Source organism: Pseudophryne corroboree, chromosome 11 (genome assembly GCF_028390025.1).
Source record: "Pseudophryne corroboree isolate aPseCor3 chromosome 11, aPseCor3.hap2, whole genome shotgun sequence".
Lineage (NCBI taxonomy): Eukaryota > Metazoa > Chordata > Amphibia > Anura > Myobatrachidae > Pseudophryne > Pseudophryne corroboree.
Window position 1 is genome coordinate 296,102,260 of NC_086454.1, and position 21,291 is coordinate 296,123,550.

The 21,291-nt window shown below is 48.5% G+C and overlaps 1 protein-coding gene across 2 annotated transcripts in view; it reads left to right on the forward strand.

The window, feature by feature from the left end:
* Positions 1-14,785, forward strand: part of ZNF821 (zinc finger protein 821) — a 47,336-nt gene extending 32,551 nt beyond the window's left edge. For both annotated transcript variants that reach the window (XM_063945479.1, XM_063945480.1), the window contains exons 4-7: positions 10,660-10,787; positions 11,493-11,597; positions 11,768-11,934; positions 13,446-14,785. In XM_063945479.1, the coding sequence (XP_063801549.1) occupies positions 10,660-10,787; positions 11,493-11,597; positions 11,768-11,934; positions 13,446-14,097 (1,052 nt within the window). In that variant the 3' untranslated portion in view covers positions 14,098-14,785. The remainder of the gene's footprint in view (positions 1-10,659; positions 10,788-11,492; positions 11,598-11,767; positions 11,935-13,445) is intronic.
* The last annotated feature ends 6,506 nt before the right edge of the window (positions 14,786-21,291 follow it).

The following is a 21,291-nucleotide window of genomic DNA, read 5'->3' on the forward strand; positions in this document are numbered from 1 at the left end:
TTTTATGGTGTCACTGGACATCAAGGATGCTTACCTACATGTCCCCATTTACCCACCTCACCAGGAGTACCTCAGGTTTGTGGTACAGGACTGTCATTACCAATTCCAGACGTTGCCGTTTGGTCTGTCCACGGCACCGAGGGTATTTACCAAGGTAATGGCCGAAATTATGATACTCCTTCGAAAGAAGGGAGTTATAATTATCCCGTACTTGGACGATCTCCTTATAAAGGCAAGGTCCAAGGAGCAGTTGTTAGTCGGAGTAGCACTATCTCGGGAAGTGCTACAACAGCACGGCTGGATTCTGAATATCCCAAAGTCGCAGCTGATTCCTACGACGCGTCTGCTGTTCTTGGGCATGATTCTGGACACAGAACAGAAGAAGGTGTTTCTCCCGGAGGAGAAGGCCCAGGAATTGTCATCTCTGGTCAGGGACCTCCTGAAACCAAAACAGGTGTCGGTGCATCACTGCACGCGAGTCCTGGGAAAGATGGTAGCTTCTTACGAAGCAATTCCGTTCGGCAGGTTCCATGCAAGGATCTTTCAGTGGGATCTGTTAGACAAATGGTCCGGATCGCATCTTCAGATGCATCGGTTGATCACCCTGTCCCCGAGGGCCAGGGTGTCTCTGCTGTGGTGGCTGCAGAGTGCTCATCTTCTCGAGGGCCGCAGATTCGGCATTCAGGACTGGGTCCTGGTGACCACGGATGCAAGCCTCCGAGGTTGGGGGGCAGTCACTCAGGGAAGAAACTTCCAAGGACAGTGGTCGAGTCAGGAGACTTCCCTACACATAAATATTCTGGAACTAAGGGCCATTTACAACGCCCTGAGTCAAGCAGAACCCCTGCTTCAAAACCAACCGGTGCTGATTCAGTCAGACAACATCACGGCGGTCGCCCATGTAAACCGACAGGGCGGCACAAGAAGCAGGATAGCGATGGCAGAAGCCACAAGGATTCTTCGCTGGGCAGAGAATCACGTGCTAGCACTGTCAGCGGTGTTCATTCCGGGAGTGGACAACTGGGAAGCAGACTTCCTCAGCAGGCACGACCTCCACCCAGGAGAGTGGGGACTTCATCCAGAAGTCTTCAAGCTGATTGTAAATCGTTGGGAAAAGCCACAGGTGGACATGATGGCGTCCCGCCTCAACAAAAAGCTAAAAAGATATTGCGCCAGGTCAAGGGACCCTCAGGCGATAGCTGTGGACGCTCTAGTGACACCGTGGGTGTACCAGTCGGTTTATGTGTTCCCTCCTCTTCCTCTCATACCAAAGGTACTGAGGATAATAAGAAAGAGAGGAGTAAGAACTATACTCATCGTTCCGGATTGGCCAAGAAGAACTTGGTACCCGGAACTACAAGAAATGATCTCAGAGGACCCTTGGCCTCTGCCGCTCCGACAGGACCTGCTACAGCAGGGGCCCTGTCTGTTCCAAGACTTACCGCGGCTGCGTTTGACGGCATGGCGGTTGAACGCCGGATCCTAATGGAAAAGGGCATTCCAGATGAAGTCATTCCTACGCTGATAAAAGCTAGGAAGGATGTGACAGCAAAACATTATCACCGCATATGGCGAAAATATGTTGCTTGGTGTGAGGCCAGGAAGGCCCCAACAGAGGAATTTCAGCTGGGTCGATTTCTGCACTTCCTACAATCAGGAGTGACTATGGGCCTAAAATTGGGATCCATTAAAGTGCAGATTTCGGCCCTGTCTATTTTCTTTCAAAAAGAACTGGCTTCACTGCCTGAAGTTCAGACGTTTGTTAAGGGAGTGCTGCATATTCAGCCCTCTTTTGTGCCTCCAGTGGCACCTTGGGATCTCAACGTTGTGTTGGATTTCCTAAAATCACATTGGTTTGAGCCACTTCAGACCGTGGAGTTGAAGTATCTCACGTGGAAGGTAGTCATGCTGTTGGCCTTGGCCTCAGCTAGGCGTGTGTCAGAATTGGCGGCTTTGTCCTGTAAAAGCCCATATCTGATTTTCCACATGGACAGGGCAGAATTGAGGACTCGTCCCCAATTTCTCCCAAAGGTGGTATCAGCGTTTCATTTGAACCAACCTATTGTGGTGCCTGCTGCTACTCGGGACTTGGAGGATTCCAAGTTGCTGGACGTAGTCCGGGCCCTGAAAATCTATGTTTCTAGGACGGCTAGAGTCAGAAAAACTGACTCGCTGTTTATCCTGCATGCACCCAACAAGCTGGGTGCTCCTGCTTCAAAGCAGACTATTGCTCGCTGGATCTGTAGCACGATTCAACTTGCACATTCTGCGGCTGGACTGCCGCATCCTAAATCAGTAAAAGCCCATTCCACAAGGAAGGTGGGCTCTTCTTGGGCGGCTGCCCGAGGGGTCTCGGCTTTACAACTTTGCCGAGCTGCTACTTGGTCGGGATCAAACACTTTTGCAAAATTCTACAAGTTTGATACCCTGGCTGAGGAGGACCTTGAGTTTGCTCATTCGGTGCTGCAGAGACATCCGCACTCTCCCGCCCGTTTGGGAGCTTTGGTATAATCCCCATGGTCCTTACGGAGTACCCAGCATCCACTAGGACGTCAGAGAAAATAAGAATTTACTCACCGGTAATTCTATTTCTCGTAGTCCGTAGTGGATGCTGGGAGCCCGTCCCAAGTGCGGACTTTCTGCAATACATGTATATAGTTATTGCTTAACTATAGGGTTATTGTTCTGAGCCATCTGTTGAATGAGGCTCAGTTGTTGTTCATACTGTTAACTGGGTATAGTTATCACAAGTTGTACGGTGTGATTGGTGTGGCTGGTATGAGTCTTACCCTGGATTCCAAATCCTTTCCTAGTAATGTCCGCTCTTCCGGGCACAGTTTCCCTAACTGAGGTTTGGAGGAGGGGCATAGAGGGAGGAGCCAGTGCACACCAGATATAGTACCTAATCTTTCTTTTAAGAGTGCCCAGTCTCCTGCGGAGCCCGTCTATTCCCCATGGTCCTTACGGAGTACCCAGCATCCACTACGGACTACGAGAAATAGAATTACCGGTGAGTAAATTCTTATTTTTAAACTTCCTTTTACGCAAAAACTATGTTTTCAAGCCAGTATAATATGTGGAGTGCGTGCCATTGAAGAGGCGGGGCTTCCTGGAGAGCGGGACCAGAGGCTGAAGGCGCCATTTCCTGCTGCTGCTGACTGAAAGCTGCATGTAAGAGCTTCTCCACAGACCCCACTGAACCACCAATTGTAATGGTACCAGGGGGATTTATAGAGAGGGGGGAGCAAATCCTCTCTGTGGGACAGGTGTATTAACCTGGAGAAGGCATAAGGAAGTGATAAACGCACCAACCAATCAGCTCCTAACTGTTAATTTACATTTTGGAGCTGATTGGCTGGTGCACTTATCACTGGTTTATCACTTCCTTATGCCTTCTCCAGGTTAATACATCTGCCCCTGTGTCACTCCATTCGGGCTGTCTGGGGTTATTGCGCTGTCTCACTATCTGTGTTGTCAATGCACTGTGGTTTTTCCCATAACTTGTTTTTTTTTTCTGCAACAAGAATGTCTGGGAAAAAGACTGAGTGTTACATGAGGGACACAAAGTTTAATCCTTTTCCAGGGCGATCCCTCCTGTGTGCCCAGTGTTCTCTGCCTTCACAGGGTAGTAGTATGCAGGAACCTGAGTGGTTAGAATCATTCAAAGGCATGTTTGATAATATTAATGCAGAATTAGCCACAGCCAGACAGGAAAGACAGACCCTTAAACAGGCTGTAGATGATTTCTTGATTAATACCCCTTTTCCACCTGAGTACCGGGTCCGATCCGGGATGTGTAACCTGGCTACAACCTGTGTCGACCCCACCGTTTCCACTGCACTTCGACACGGGTTATTCCTGTGTCGGTTCTGTTTCCACTTAACCCGGGTAAGCTCTGTAAAAGCCTATTGATGTCATTAAAAATTGACTTTTTACTGTCTCAAGATTTCACGAAAAGGAACAAAAGGGAGGGTTGGGGCCTGCTCACAGCAAGCATTGCAGCAATGGAGACTGATGCAGTAGCTGTGTCTAGCATTTGTTTGCAAGCTGCTGCGGTGCCTGCATGTGCCCAGTGTGTGTCTCCCAGGGATGACGACATCTTCCTGTGCCCCAGAAGCACCAATCAGCGTCTCAGAGCGTTACTCATGTCTGAAAACATGGGTAATGACCGTTTCCACTGCACAATTACCCGGGTCATTACCGTGTTCTACCCAGGTAGCTATCCGGGTTTCCAGTAACTAAAAACCTGTGTCGATGCGCTCCCCGTGCAAAAACACGGGTAAATTTAGCTAGTGGAAAAGGGGTATAAGGCTGCTGACCACAGACGGGCTCCTCAGCCCCCTCTGTTGGTCTCTCATAAACACACACTCCCACAGGTACTCCAGTCTGACTCTGATAATGAACTACCAGACCTGGATGAGGGAGAGTTAGACATGGAGGATGACAATTCTCTGTCCCCGGGTGTTGAGGCCCTGATTTATTCTATTAGAGAAGTCCTCAACATACCGGATAAGGAGACAGAACCAGAAGAGGAATTGTTTTTCAATGTGAAACCAAAATCCTCTGCCACCTTTCCTATATCTAAGGAATTAAACTCCTTGTCTGAGGAGGCATGGGTCAATCCGGCAAGAAATTCAAAACTCCTCAACGGTTACTAAATTCCATTCCTTTCCCTCCTGAGGATAGGAAAGTATGGGAAAGCCCCCCGTCAGTGGATACATCAGTGTCCAGGCTGTCACGTAAACTTGTACTGCCTGTACCTGGGGCTATCTCTCTCAAGGACCCAGCTGACTGCAAGACTACATTTGAGACTACACTCAAATCAATTTATACTGCGGTGGGCGTTGCTCAAAGGCCCACGATAGCATGCGGCTGGATATCTAGGGCCATGGTAAAATGGTCTTACAATATAATAAGGTCGTTTGACTCACTACCTCAGGAGGAGATCATTACACTGCTGCATCATATCCAGGATACTGCAAATTTTACGAGTGAGGCCGTTAAAGAATTATGTCTTATCAATGGCCGTACCACAGCTATGGCAGTCTCGCCTCGCAGGGCTCTATGGCTGCGACAATGGTCAGCGGATGCTGATTCCAAGAAAGGTGTGGAGAATCTTCCTTTTACAGGGGAGGCCTTGTTTGGGGAGGAACTGAACAAGTGGATTTCTCAGGCGACGGCAGGCAAGTCTACCTATCTGTCGTCTGCTGCACCTCCGGCTAGACGTCCCTACCCTGGGCCCTCTCTACAGTCCTTTCGTGTGGCCAGATTCAGTGGCAGAGCCAGAGGTGCCTCAAATGCTGCTAGAGGAAATCGCAGTAAAGCCCGTAAACCATCTCTGGACCAGGCCTCCGCATCCTCATCCACGAAGCCCTCCGCGTGACGGTTGGCCCCAGCAGCAGGGTGACTTCCAGGTAGGTACTCACCTTCAGCACTTCGCCCACGTGTGGGCATTGTCCTGCCGGGATCCTTGGGTGAGGTACCTCATATCCCAAGGATAACGGTTGGATTTTCAAACACTACCTCCTCTCAGATTTTTCAAGTCAAGCTTACCAGCTTCACCCATAGCAAGAGTTACCTTGCAAGACGCCATTCAAAAACTGCTACAAACAGGGGGTTGTTGCTTCAGTGCCTCATCCGTTGCACAACAGGGGTTTTTACTCCAGTCTATTTGTTGTACCAAAACCGGACGGTTCGGTATGACCCATCTTGAACCTAAAAAATCTGAACCCATATCTACACGTGTTCAAATTCAAGATGGAGTCCCTGAGGTCTGTGGTCTCCGGTTTGGAGGAGGGGGGAGTTCCTAGTTTTACCTGGATGTAAAGGATGCTTAACTATACATCCCCATATGGCCTCCTCACCAGGCTTACCTCTGGTTTGCTATACTGGACCACCACTTCCAGTTTCAGGCCTTACCCTTTGGTCTCTCCACAGCTCCGACGGTAGTCACAAAAGTCATGGCGGAGATGATGCTGCAATTACGCAGGATGGCGGTCAACATAGTCCCCTACTTGGACGACCTCCTAATAAAGGCGGTGTTTAGGGAACGGCTACTACACAGCATCGACTTGACGACTCGCCTGCTTACGGATCATGGATCATCTGGAACCATCACAACAAATTCGGTTCCTGGGAATGATACTGGACACTGTGTCTCAGAAGGTATTCCTTTCAATGGACAAGGCCTTGACTCTCCAGGCTATGGTATGCTCAGTGCTCAAGCCCCGTAAAATCTCAATTCATCTTTGCATTTACTTACTCGACAAGATGGTAGCCTCCTACGAGGCAATCCAGTACGGCAGGTTTCATGCCCGTCCGTTCCAGCTGGATCTGCTGGACAAGTGGTCAGGGTTTCACCTGCACATACACTAGAGTATAACTCTGTCGCCAAAGGCACGGATTTCCCTATTATGGTGGCTACAGTCTCTCACCTTGTGGAGGGTCGGAGTTTCAGTACCCAGTCATGGATCCTACTGACAACGGATGCCAGCCTCCAAGGTTGGGGTGCTGGGACCCAGGGGGCCCAGTTCCATGGGAGGTGGTCAAGTCAGGAATCTGCACTCCCGATAAATATGCTGGAACTCAGGGCAATTTACAATGCTCTTCTGCAGGCCTCCTATCTTCTCCAGAATCAAGCCATCCAGGTACAGTCGAACAATGCCACGGCGGTGGCGTACGTAAACTGACAGGGAAGAACAAGAAGCAGGGCCGCAATGCGAGAGGTGTCAAGGATACTCCTCTGGGCGGAGGCCAACGCAAGGGCCATCTCAGCCATATTCATTCCAGGCGTGGACAATTGGGAAGCCGACTTCCTCAGCAGGCACGACCTCCATCTGGGGGAATGGAGCCTTCACCCTCAGGTGTTTAAACAACTGGTTCACCAGTGGGGCTGTCCGCAGATAGACCTGATGGCTTCTCGTCTCAACAAGAAGCTCCGTTGTTACTGTTCCAGAATAAGGGATCCGCAGGCTGTAGCAGTAGACGCTCTGATGGCGTTGTGGACATACCTGTTTCCTCCAATCCCTCTCATTCCCAGAGTTCTAAAAGGACGCAAAAGGGAAAGCGTTCAGGCAATTCTAATTGCCCTGGATTGGCCTCAACAGGCCTGGTATGCAGACCTCCTGACCATGTCTCTGGAGGAACCCTGGCCTCTGCTGCTTCTCAAGGACCTTCTACAACAAGGACCGTTCGTCTATCCAGACTAACAGCGTCTACATTTGACGGCTTGGAAGTGAGAGGGAGATTCTAGCCAGAAAAGGTTTCTCCTCCAAGGTTGTTTCCACTATGGTCCAGGCCCAGAAGGTGGTAACGTCAAAACATTACCACTGTATCTGGAAATATGTTTCTTGGTGTGAGGGTAGAAAATATTCTCCTGTAGCGTTTCGACTTGGTCGTTTTCTACTCTTTCTGCAATCCGGCGTGGATATGGGCCTACAGTTAGGCTCCATCAAAGTCCAGATTTCGTCTCCATCTTCTTCCAGAAACACCTAGCTGTATTGCCGGAAGTACAGACTTTCCTGAAGGGTTTTCTTTCACATTCAACCACCATTCGTACCTCCCACAGCTCCGTGGGATCTCAATGTAGTCTTGACTTTTCTCCAGTCGGACTGGTTTGAACCCTTGCAAAGGGTGGAATTGAAATATCTAACTTGGAAGACTGTCATGTTGCTGGCGTTAGCATCTGCAAGACCTGTTTCAGAATTGGGGGCCTTATCCTGTAAGAGCCCATATTTGATATTTCATGAGGATAGAGCGGAGCTCGGGAATCACCCGCAGTTTTTGCCGAAACTCGTGTCTGCTTTTTACGTAAATCAACCTATAGTGGTTCCAGTGATGGCTACATCCATTGCTCCACAATCTTTGGACGTGGTGAGGGCTTTGAAAATTTACGTCAAGAGGACTGCTCGTCACAGAAAGTCTGACTCGCTTTTTGTCCTTTATGACGCTACCAAAATTGGTAGTCCTGCTTCTAAGCAGTCCATTGCTTGTTGTCTCAGGTTGACCATTCAACAAGCCTATTCTTCGGCAGCTTTGCCGCTGCTGAGTTCTATCCAGGCCCACGCCACAAGGTCAGTGGGTTCGTCCTGGACGGCTGCCCTGGGCGTCTCGGCCATACAGTTGTGCCATGCAGCTACTTGGTCTGGTTCAAACACGTTCGTTAAGTTCTATAGGTTCGACACCTTGGCCAAAGATGACCTTCAGTTGGGTCAGGCGGTGTTGCAGGGGTCTCAGCACTCTCCCACTCGTTCTGGGAGATTTGGGACTTCCCCATGGTACTAATGTCACCCCAGTATCCACTAGGACGTTAGAGAAAATAGGAATTTAATACCTACCAGTAATTCCTTTTCTCGTAGTCTATAGTGGATACTGGGCGCCTGCCTCAGCGCTTCGTATTCCTGCTTACCTGGTTGTAAGTGTTCTTGATTGGGTCTGCTGTTGCTGTCCCTGTTCCATGTTTGGTTATCGTTGCTATCCTTGTTGTGGTTAGCGTTGCTGTCCTCTGATCCGGTTAGCGATGCTATCCTTTGTTACTGTTGTGTGTTGGTTCTAGGGAGGCCAATCCCGGGATCAGCGGGATCCCGGGATTTGGGCCCAAAAATGCCGGGATTTGAATCCCGGGATTGGAGCATCCAATCCCGGGATTCACGGGATTATACTGCGCATGCGCGGCGGCGGGAGGGTGGGCGTAAGTAATACTACATACTAATATTAGGCGGGCGGCAGCCATGAACAAGTTGAACGCTGCGGCACTTCAAATGTAGCGCAGGCCGCCAGCCAATCAGAGCTGGCAGACCGGCAGCCAATCAGGAGCGACTGCTGCGGCCGCTTCCCTGATTGGCTGTCGGTCCGCCAGCTCTGGTTGGCTGGCGGCCGGCGCTTCATTTGAAATGCCGCCGCGTTCAGTGTGTTCATGGTTGCCGCCCACCTAATAGTAAGTACTATTACTTACACCCACCCTCTCTCCCTCCGTGCAGTCAGTGGTGCTCCCTACAGCCTTCCTCCCTCCCGCTACCAACCCTCCCTGCCGCGACCTACACCCTCCCTTCTGAGTCCCGCACCACTACCTACACTCTTCCTTCCTCCCGCACCGCTACCTACACCCTCCCTACCTCCCGCACCGCTACCTACACACTCCCTACCTCCCGCACCGCTACCTACACCCTCCCTACCTCCCGCACCGCTACCTACACCCTCCCTCCCTCCCGCACCGCTACCTACAACTTTCACTGATCCCTACTGCAACCCCGGCATTGAAAAAATGGCCCGGGATTGTCCTCCCTAGTTGGTTCGTTACCTCACCGCTGTATATGTCTATATCCTTCTCTCATGGTATGTCCATCTCCTCGGGCACAGTTTTCATAGACTGAGTCTGCAGGAGGGGCATAGAGGGGAGGAGCTAGCACACACTAATGTTTTCTTAAAGTGCCAGGCTCCAGTGGACCCGATCTATACCCCCATGGTACTAATGTCACCCCAGTATCCACTACGGACTACGAGAAAAGGAATTACCAGTAGGTATTAAATTCCTACTTTCATTTCTTCTTCGTGTTTCGTAGGGCTTCACAGGGAAACATTGGGTTATAGGTGGTGGGATCAGGTCACAGGTACCAACTACTTAAGCTTTTCAGGTTTCCCATGATGCCTCGGTCCTTCTCCCTATAACCCCACCTCCATGCTCATTCTGAAATCTGAAAAGCTTAGCTGTTTGGTGCCCAGGACCTGATCCCATCACCTATAACCCGATATTCCCCTATGGACCTCAGTAAAGAGAGTTAACAAAGGTAAGTCTACCATAACTCTCATTTTAGTTGTCCTCTAAATAATAGTGTCAGCATTTTTGTTTTATGAAAAAAACAGGCTGTTTTAAGGAGTATTTACTCTGCCCCTGGCTACCAATAAGAATACCTGTCACTTAGATCCCACATTTGTCATTTGTTTACCATTGCAGCTTTATCTTTCAGAAACAAAGTCTCTCCCTGATTGCACATACATAGTGGTTATCGCCTGTGCCGGGTTTTTCAACCGGTTAAAAAAAACGGCACGGCCATTGAATAGGTCGAATGTAAATTTGACCTAAAAACAGCTGAAAAGTGACGTTTTTCGCCCGGACGAAAGAACCGGCACTAAATGAATACGCCCCATAGACTGATCTCTGGTTGTGTCTAATTGGATTGCCTCCTGGAAGGGGTTATCAGAATGCTTAGGATTTGGGAAATGCAAACTACCATGGACCAATTCTAAGATTTCACTCTCCTCTATTAGTGTATATCTGAGTCTACCAGACCTAACAGTCTCTGTGCTTGTTCATGTGGCCGATATGTCCAGCTACCTTCCAAGTAGAGAAAGCTGACTGAGAAGTAACACAGGATAGAACTCTGTGTCAGTGATGTTTTTTCACTGCAGTGTGTAACTACAGTCTGTGGACAGCAAATGTGGTGTCGCATTCAGAACTAGACCTTCTTGTGTTGTGCATGAAGCAGCTCATGTAGCAGAGGCCTTAATCCACCTGTTGGCATTAGCAGGATAGGCGAAGCCTGCAGGGCAGAGCTGTACACCGATTTTACACTTTGTACTGCAGATATTCTCCTTTCCATCAAGTGTGCACTGAATTGCACATTATTGCCTCTTGTGTGATAGGAATTCTCTCTGCTTCAGGTGACAGTGATGATGAGACCACAATCGATGAGCTGTCGTCCCCGGCCTCAGAGGAAGACAGCGCGGAGAGAGATGTGGAGGAGCCTGGCATCAGCAGAAGGAAAGGGAAGCAAGGACATGCTAACATGGTAAGTGGGCTGTGACTCTAGAGGACATTTATCAGGTAAAGTGGAACAGTCACCTTCAGACAGTGAAGGTTCCATTTTATGGGCTGACCAAATATTCCTGAGAACGTAGCTTTCCCTGGGAGCTAATGCTAACTGCCTAACTTGTGAGTATAGGTCAGGCTTAGTCTTGCCGGGCCAGCCCACAAAATGTTTCTCCATTGTGGGAAAGTGAGGAAGCCACCGTTAATCAGCAGAAGGTTGGCAGTCCTAAAAAATCCCTGAAAATATTTTTTTCTTTCCATTAAATGAGGAAATATTCACATTTTAGACCATATTAGTCTCATTAATGGTTCCAGGGCAGTGGCTAAGTGGACATGTGGGGTGGTCTGTCTTATCGGAGTGTTGCTAAACTTATTACGAACTCAGATTCTTCATCACTCACATTGGAGTCCATACTCGGGCAGAAAATGCTGGTACAAGTTGCAATAGTGCAGCCAGTAGTTGCATCTAAAGACGCTCAAAGTGGGTGTCTCAGTCTTTGCACCTGCAAGCGCCCGTCTGTACACCAGCATAGGGGTTGTAACGGCATGAAGTCGCACATGCCGTACTGGCAGATGACGCAGACACGGACGACCTGTGATTATTAGCATTATTATTGCAGGTGTAATGTCACACACACACACACAAGCTTAAATTCTTCCTTTAAAATATCTCCTCTCGCCCAAGGTCTCTCAGGCTCTTGACAATCACCTGGAGTCCGGGCTGTTTCTTTGCCCACTTTGTCAGCTGGATTGTGAAAGCCAGGAGCAGCTGATCACTCATGTCTATCAGGTGGGTGAGCTCAGTGTCGCTAAGCCTCCATTATTTCTACATGGGCTACTGGGAATTCTGCCTAGTGATACAGTATAACATGGGCGGGGCGTTTGTAGACTAGCCCACTCCACCCCATCTGCTGTGTTCTGTTCACCACTTAACAGTTGTTTCTTTTATCCTCCATTCAGCACTCGGCTGCCGTGGTCAGCGCTAAAAGTTATCTGTGCCCGGTGTGTGGCCGCGCACTCAGCTCGCCGGGGTCCTTGGGGCGTCACCTCCTCATACATTCAGAGGATCAGCATTCTAATTGCGCTGTATGCGGGGCTCCGTTCTCCAGCCATGCTACCTTCAACAGGTGAGAGCACTTGCAGGATTGAACTAGTCATGTAGTGCACACAGGTGATCTGCCAAAGGCATACAGTAGAGGAGTAGATGGGCTATAATAATAGTAACTGTCCATGCTAAAAGAATAGATTATCCATTTTAAGTAAATCTGAGGTTCCTGGAAGGGTTTATACATGTATCAGCTGGTTCCGCAGCCCAGTATTGTTTATGCAGTGTAGTCTGGCGCCCTCTGCTGGAGCACAGAGGAGGGGTTTACAAAGAGAAGCTAGTAACATTTAGAATTTTATTTTATGGACATAGGAACAGAAAACAGCTCATAGGTCAAATAACCAACTGACTAGAGCTGAGATTTTAAAACTTTGTCCTCAAAGCACCTTAATACAGTCCAGGTTTTAAGGATATCCTCGACTGATGTACTAATTGTGCCACCTGTGCTCAAGCATGGATATCCTTAAAACCTGGACTGCTGGGGTGTTTTGAGGACAAAGTTTTAGAACCACTGGACTAGAGAAAACTGAACACTGACAGCAAGGTTAGATTTTGAGCTTTAGGTGAGTAGGGCATTAATAAAACTGTCCAATTAAAAACTGCTCTGCGCACATTTCTTCATGTAATCCTTCCACCAAAATCTTGCAAGATACACATGCATTTTATTTGCAAAGAAATATATGTATGTATGTATGTATGTATGTGTGTGTGTGTGTGTGTGTGTGTGTGTGTGTGTGTGTGTGTGTGTGTATATATATATATATATATATATATATATATATATACACACACACACACACAAATTAGACAGATGGTTGTGCAATCAATGTCTTATCCTTAAAATGTATCAGGTCCGTAATGTCCAGGATGTGAGTACATGCACTTCCATTAAACAGTATAACCACCACTGTTAATCCATTAATAGAAGCTGAAAGAAATGACGGCGCACTCAGTGAGTAAAAGTATCAAAATATATAATTATTACCTCAGTGAGTTTGATTTTCCCACCTGTGCTGAGACGGTATACGGTCTATAGATCTACACTAAAAATTTCTACAGTCAGTAGGTCAACCACTAATGGTCGACAGGGTTAAAAAGTCTACATGTAATAGATAAACCGTTCAAAAGGTCGACATGACAATGCTTGACAGAAGTTTGGGTTTTTTTCAACTTTTTCATACTTTACCATCCACGTGGACTACGATTGGGAATAGTAACCTGTGCCAAGCGCAGCAAGGCATCTTGCCCGCAGCATGGCAAGCGAAGTGGAACACTATTGGGGCTTGTTTGTGGCATAAAACTGACAAAACACCCCTCCCCCCAAAATAAATTGTCTAGCTTTTTTATGCTGACCATTTACAAGTTGACCTTTTGATCTTGTTGAACTGTTGACCTTTTCTACTGTCTACCTTTTGACCCTGTCGACCATTGAGGACTGGGTTTGGGAAACGCTGATCTAGTGTAAAGGATGGGATTGTTCATTGTGTGTGGATTGCTGGCCTCATATTTTGATATGTTCTGCTCTATTTTCAGCGAGAAACTGCCAGAGGTTTTGTCTCCAGAGACCTGGAATCAGAACAACCACAAAAACGCCAATGGATTGGAGGAGAAATGTCCAGATTTTAATGCTGTTTACCCTGCCGGTGTACTACTCGTGTGCAACAACTGCGTGGCCTATAGGAAGATGATGACCACTCAGTCCACCTCCGTACGCAAGTGGGCAACTCGCAGACAGAACGAGCCTGTGGAGGCGAGAGTTCAACGCCTGGAGCGGGAGCGTACTGCCAAGAAGAGCAGGCGGGACAGTGAGACCCCTGAGGAACGAGAGATGAGAAGGATGAGGGACAGAGAAGCAAAGAGGCAACAGAGAATGCAGGAAACCGATGAACAGCGTGCAAGACGCCTGCAGCGTGATCGCGAAGCTATGCGGCTGAAACGGGCTAACGAGACACCAGACAAACGCCAAGCGCGACTGGTTCGGGAGCGTGAAGCCAAAAGGTTGAAACGACGACTTGAAAAGATGGACATGATGCTCCGGGCACAATTTGGGCAGGACCCAACCACAATGGCAGCACTAGCCGCGGAAATGAACTTCTTTCAGCTTCCAGTGGGAAACAATGAGCTGGAACAGCAGATTCTTGAGAAGATTTCACTGGACGATCAAAATAGCACTACTCTGCACTGACCTGATTGTGAGATTGGTTTTCATTGGTTAACCAGACCACACCGGGACATCCCACCACAGGGCAAGCTGTTACTCCTGTTAGTATGTGATACATGAATCATGTTTCCTTTTATACCTCTGTTGGGTCTCTCCAACACAGAATTTCCAGTCCGAAGAACTGAGAGGAGCCACTCACTCCCACCTGGGGTAGTCAACGGTGAAAGCCATTGCTCAGGATTATAAGGCTGCTGTCGGGAAAATTAATGTTTGCGGTTGTAGTATACATCTCGTAAGCCGATATAAACTACAAAGTGACTATTCCAATATCTGGGCGGGAGTCACAGACCCTTCCACATTCTAAGAGCCGGACAGACTCCAGACCTCCTCAAATGGTGCATTTCAGAGACTGTGTGTAATACAGGGTATGAAAACGCAGAATTGCCACTCTGCTCACGTGGCTCCTTTTTGTGCTGTGTCTGATCTCTGCCGTAAGTGAGTTGTATGTCTGTAGTATGTTTTATTTATGTGTGTGTGTGACAGAGTATATCAGCAGCATCCGTGGAAATGTACAAGATATGTGATGTGGAGCCAATAAATTATTTTAATATGGGGTTGATGTGGTTTCCACCTATGGCACCCTACATAAACATTGTGTGCTTAGGGCTCGATCATCTGTACCGGGACAGGATAAAAACAAACGTGAATTCTTTTTTCTCTCTATGTGCATTGCGTGATTACCATTACAACCTATTGTACTAGGGTCACAAGTTTATGCTTAAGTACATTTGTTTATTAAGTGTTGATGTTTGTTAACACAATGCTGAAAACTGCGCCATTGACTCTTGTTCAGCTAAAGTGCCTATCGTGTTTACTAACTTGTAAATAGCAGGTGGGCGTAAGCAAGCTTATACAGTATTTTGGGTTGTTCCTTTTACCTGTGGCTTTTAAACGGCGGCAACGGCACCCGCTCTCGCACCCTTCGAATTCTCACCAAAGTGCTCGGAGTCCTAAGGAGCAGCGGGCACTTTTGTGTGAATTTGGTCCTCAGTGATGATTCGCGCCTGTGACATCATCGTGGTTGGTAGGAATGACCCCCTATGTATGTTCTCATTTTCATTTTTGCTACTGTGTAAGTCTCCATTATCCGGTATGTACAGGAAGTAGTGCAGCATGTTTTAGGAATCCTGGCCTCTTTATAGCGTTGGTTACTTGCAATTGTTTTGTCTACCTCTGGATTAATCCAGATAAAATGATCCAACACATGTTGCTTGATCATTTTATAAAAAAAAATGTGTCCAACATTACCCTTTTATATGGCAATAGTTCAAAACCACAAATATTTAACTTTTACTCGCTCCTTCTTAGAAATAGCAGCCACCTTTATGTCATAGTGGGCAGTGATTCTCGCGTTTGCTGGTGTTTACACAAATGCAAATATCACAGGACTGGTTACCCTAGCTCACTTTTTTAATGATTGAAAAAGGGGGCGCAACCAGAAGAAAATATTTGTAAAATGATGTACCACTGTGTCAGTTTGGGAAGAAATCTCCGCTTTCAGTGCACATCCAGTAGTAATTTGTTGCAAAAAAAACCCAAAAACAAAAACAAAAACCTTAAGGGGGATATTCAATTACCCAGACATGCGGTCGGGTGTAATGTATCGCCAGTGGGGGCCTATCTAATTAGACCCGATAAGCCGGCATGTGCCGTGGTTTTTAGGGGATTTTGTTTCACCTGCCTCCAGCAGGCGAAGCAAATTACCTGATAACAGGATCAAAACGGGGTTATTTCACCTGTAAACACACAGGTTTCACTGAACCTGTGTGTTTTCGGGTGAAAATACACTTTTTACCGGCCGATTAAATCAAATAGCCAGAACGCAAAACCCAAAGAAACATTGGTTTTTCTCTAACGTCCTAGTGGATGCTGGGAACTCCGTAAGGACCATGGGGAATAGCGGGCTCCGAAGGAGGCTGGGCACTCTAGAAAGATCTTAGACTACCTGGTGTGCACTGGCTCCTCCCACTATGACCCTCCTCCAAGCCTCAGTTAGATTTCGTGCCCGGCCGAGGTTGGATGCACACTAGGGGCTCTCCTGAGCTCTTAGAAAGTTATAGTCTTAGAATTTGTTTTTTTTTCAGTGAGACCTGCTGGCAACAGGCTCACTGCAGCGAGGGACTAAGGGGAGAAGAAGCGAACTCGCCTGCTTGCAGCCGGATTGGGCTTCTTAGGCTACTGGACACCATTAGCTCCAGAGGGATCGACCGCAGGCCCAGCCTTGATGTTCGGTCCCGGAGCCGCGCCGCCGTCCCCCTTACAGAGCCAGAAGCAGGAAGATGGTCCGGAAAATCGGCGGCATGAAGACATCCTGTCTTCACCAAGGTAGCGCACAGCACTGCAGCTGTGCGCCATTGCTCCTCATACACACTTCACACTCCGGTCACTGAGGGTGCAGAGCGCTGGGGGGGGGCGCTCTGAGGCAGCAATAAAAACACCTTGGCTGGCTAAAATACCTCAATATATAGCCCCTGGGGCTATATATGAGGTAAATACCCCTGCCAGAATCCCAAAATAAGCGGGAGAATAGGCCGCGAAAAAGGGGCGGAGCCTATCTCCTCAGCACACTGGCGCCATTTTTCCCTCACAGCTCGGCTGGAAGGAAGCTCCCTGGCTCTTCCCTGCATTTCTACAATACAGTAAGAGGGAAAAAGAGAGGGGGGGCACTAAATTGGCACTGTATACAGTATAAGCAGCTATTAGGGACATAACTCAGTTAGTCCCTGTATATATATATATATAGCGCTCTGGTGTGTGCTGGCATACTCTTACTCTGTCCCCCCAAAGGGCTTTTGTGGGTCCTGTCCTCTATTTGAGCATTCCCTGTGTGTGTGGAGTGTGTCGGTACGGCTGTGTCGACATGTTTGAGGAGGATAATGATGTGGAGGGGGAGCAGATGCCTTTAGCAGAGATGTCACCCCCTGCGGGGCAGACACCTGAGTGGATGGTATTATGGCAAGAAATGAGTGCACGTATAGACTCCTTACATAAAAAATTTGACGACATGCCGACTGTGGGACAGCCGAGTCTTCAGCTCGTGCCGGTCCAAGGGTCTCAAAAGTCATCAGGGGCTCTAAAACGCCCGTTATCTCAGGTGGCACAAGTAGATGTCGACACGGATACTGACGCCAGTGTCGACGACGACGAGTCAAATTTAATGCCCGTTAAGGCCATTCGCTGCATGATTGAGGCAATGAAAGAGGTGTTAAATATTTCTGATTTACATCCAGGTACCACAAAAAAGGGTATTATGTTTGGGGAGAAAAAACTACCTGTAGTTTTTCCCCCGTCAGATGAATTAAATGAAGTGTGTGAAGAAGCGTGGGCTTCCCCTGATAAGAAATTGGTGATTCCTAAGAAATTACTAATGGCGTTCCCTTTCCCGCCAGAGGATAGGTTACGTTGGGAAACACCCCCGAGGGTGGATAAAGCGCTCACACGTTTGTCAAAAAAGGTGGCACTACCGTCCCAGGATACGGCCGCCCTTAAGGAACCTGCTGATAGAAGGCAGGAGGCGATCCTGAAGTCTGTATATACACACTCAGGCATTATACTCAGACCAGCAATTGCGTCAGCTTGGATGTGCAGTGCTGCCGCTGCATGGTCAGATAACCTGTCAGAAAATATTGACACACTAGACAGAGACACGATCCTGTTAACAATTGACCATATCAAAGACTCAGTCTTATACATGAGAGATGCACAGAGGGAAATCTGCCGGCTGGCATCTAAAGTAAGTGCACTATCTATCTCTGCTAGGAGATGCTTATGGACTCGCCAGTGGACTGGAGATGCAGATTCCAAAAGGCACATGGAAGTTTTGCCTTATAAAGGGGAGGAATTATTTGGGGATGGTCTCTCCGACCTAGTTTCCACAGCAACGTCTGGGAAGTCAGCATTTTTACCCCATGTCCCCTCACAGCCTAAGAAGGCGCCATTTTATCAGGTTCAGTCCTTTCGATCCCAGAAAAATAAGCGGGGAAAAGGAGGGTCTTTTCTGTCTAGAGGCAGAGGCAGGGGAAAAAGGCTGCAGCAAACAGCAGGTTCCCAGGAACAAAAGTCCTCCCCCGCTTCCTCTTCCAAGTCCGCCGCATGACGGTGGGGCTTCACAAGCGGAGCCAGGTACGGTGGGGGCCCGCCTCAGGAATTTCAGCGATCAGTGGGTTCGCTCACAGGTAGATCCCTGGATCCTTCAAATAGTATCTCAGGGATACAGGCTGGAATTCGAGGCGATTCCACCCCGCCGTTTCCTAAAATCCGCCTTGCCGATTGCTCCCTCAGACAGGGAGGCAGTGCTAGCGGCAATTCACAAGCTGTATTCCCAGCAGGTGATAATCAAGGTACCCCTACTTCAACAAGGCCGGGGTTACTATTCCACACTATTTGTGGTACCGAAACCGGACGGTTCGGTGAGACCCATTCTAAATTTGAAGTCCTTGAACACATACATAAAAAAATTCAAGTTCAAGATGGAATCGCTCAGGGCGGTTATTGCAAGCCTGGACGAGGGGGATTACATGGTATCCCTGGACATCAAGGATGCTTACCTGCATGTCCCCATTTACAATTCTCACCAGGAGTACCTCAGATTTGTGGTACAGGATTGCCATTACCAATTCCAGACGCTGCCGTTTGGACTCTCCACGGCACCGAGGGTATTTACCAAGGTTATGGCGGAAATGATGATACTCCTTCGAAAAAAGGGAGTTTTAATTATCCCATACTTGGACGATCTCCTAATAAAGGCACGATCCAAGGAACAGTTGTTAGTGGGAGTAGCACTATCTCAGGAAGTGCTGAGCCAGCACGGTTGGATTCTGAATATCCCAAAGTCACAGCTGGTCCCCACGACACGTCTAATGTTCCTGGGAATGATTCTGGACACGGCCCAGAAAAAAGTGTTTCTCCCGGAGGAGAAAGCCAGGGAGTTGTCTTCTCTAGTCAGAGACCTCCTAAAACCAAAACAGGTATCGGTGCATCACTGCACGCGGGTCCTGGGAAAGATGGTAGCTTCTTACGAAGCAATTCCATTCGGCAGGTTCCATGCCAGAATCTTTCAGTGGAACCTGTTGGACAAGTGGTCCGGATCGCATCTTCAGATGCATCGTTTAATAACCCTGTCTCCACGAACCAGGGTGTCTCTTCTGTGGTGGCTGAACAGTGCTCATCTTCTGGAGGGCCGCAGATTCGGCATACAGGACTGGGTCCTGGTGACCACGGATGCCAGCCTACGGGGCTGGGGGGCAGTCACAAAGGGAAGAAATTTCCAGGGACTATGGTCAAGTCAGGAGACTGCCCTTCACATAAATATTCTGGAACTAAGGGCCATTTACAATGCCCTAAGTCAAGCAAAATCCCTGCTTCTACACCAGCCGGTGCTGATCCAGTCAGACAACATCACGGCAGTCGCCCATGTGAATCGACAAGGCGGCACAAGAAGCAGGACAGCGATGGCAGAAGCCACAAAAATTCTCCGATGGGCGGAGAATCATGTACTAGCACTGTCAGCAGTGTTCATCCCGGGAGTGGACAACTGGGAAGCAGACTTTCTCAGCAGGCACGACTTCCACCCGGGAGAGTGGGGACTTCATCCAGAAGTCTTCAAAATGATTGTAAATCAATGGGGTCGTCCACAGGTGGACATGATGGCGTCCCGCATAAACAAAAAACTAGAGAAGTATTGCGCCAGGTCAAGAGACCCTCAGGCGATAGCGGTGGACGCCCTAGTGACACCGTGGGTGTACCGGTCAGTATATGTGTTCCCTCCTCTACCTCTCATACCAAAGGTACTGAGAATAATAAGAAAGCGAGGAGTAAACACAATTCTCGTGGTTCCGGATTGGCCAAGAAGAGCGTGGTACCCGGAACTTCAAGAGATGATCTCAGAGGACCCTTGGTCCCTGCCGCTCAGACAGGACCTGCTACAGCAGGGCCCCTGCCTGTTCCAAGACTTACCGCGGCTGCGTTTGACGGCATGGCGGTTGAACGCCGGATCCTGAAGGAAAAGGGCATTCCGGAGGAAGTCATTCCTACGCTTATTAAAGCCAGGAAAGATGTTACGGCAAAACATTATCACCGCATATGGCGGAAATATGTTGCATGGTGCGAGGCCAAAAAGGCCCCAACAGAGGAATTTCAACTGGGTCGATTTCTGCATTTCCTGCAAGCAGGAGTGAATATGGGCCTAAAACTAGGCTCCATTAAAGTACAGATCTCGGCTCTGTCGATTTTCTTTCAAAAGGAACTAGCTTCAGTACCTGAAGTTCAGACATTTGTGAAAGGAGTGCTGCATATTCAGCCCCCATTTGTGCCTCCTGTGGCACCGTGGGATCTCAACGTGATGTTGAATTTCTTGAAATCACATTGGTTTGAGCCACTAAAAACCGTGGATCTGAAATATCTCACGTGGAAAGTGGTCATGTTATTGGCCCTGGCATCAGCCAGGCGAGTGTCAGAATTGGCGGCTTTATCATGTAAAAGCCCTTATCTGATTTTTCATATGGATAGGGCAGAATTGAGGACTCGTCCCCAGTTTCTCCCTAAGGTGGTGTCAGCGTTTCACCTGAACCAGCCTATTGTGGTGCCTGCGGCTACTAAGGATTTGGAGGACTCCAAGTTGCTAGACGTTGTCAGGGCCCTGCAAATATATGTTTCCAGGACGGCTGGAGTCAGAAAATCTGACTCGCTGTTTATCCTATATGCACCCAACAAGCTGGGTGCTCCTGCTTCTAAGCAGACTATTGCTCGTTGGATTTGTAGTACAATTCAGCTTGCACATACTGTGGCAGGCCTGCCACAGCCTAAATCTGTCAATGCCCATTCCACAAGGAAGGTGGGCTCATCTTGGGCGGCTGCCCGAGGGGTCTCGGCTTTACAACTTTGCCGAGCAGCTACTTGGTCAGGGGCAAACACGTTTGCAAAATTCTATAAATTTGATACCCTGGCTGAGGAGGACCTGGAGTTCTCTCATTCGGTGCTGCAGAGTCATCCGCACTCTCCCGCCCGTTTGGGAGCTTTGGTATAATCCCCATGGTCCTTACGGAGTTCCCAGCATCCACTAGGACGTTAGAGAAAATAAGAATTTACTCACCGGTAATTCTGTTTCTCGTAGTCCGTAGTGGATGCTGGGCGCCCATCCCAAGTGCGGTCTATCTGCAA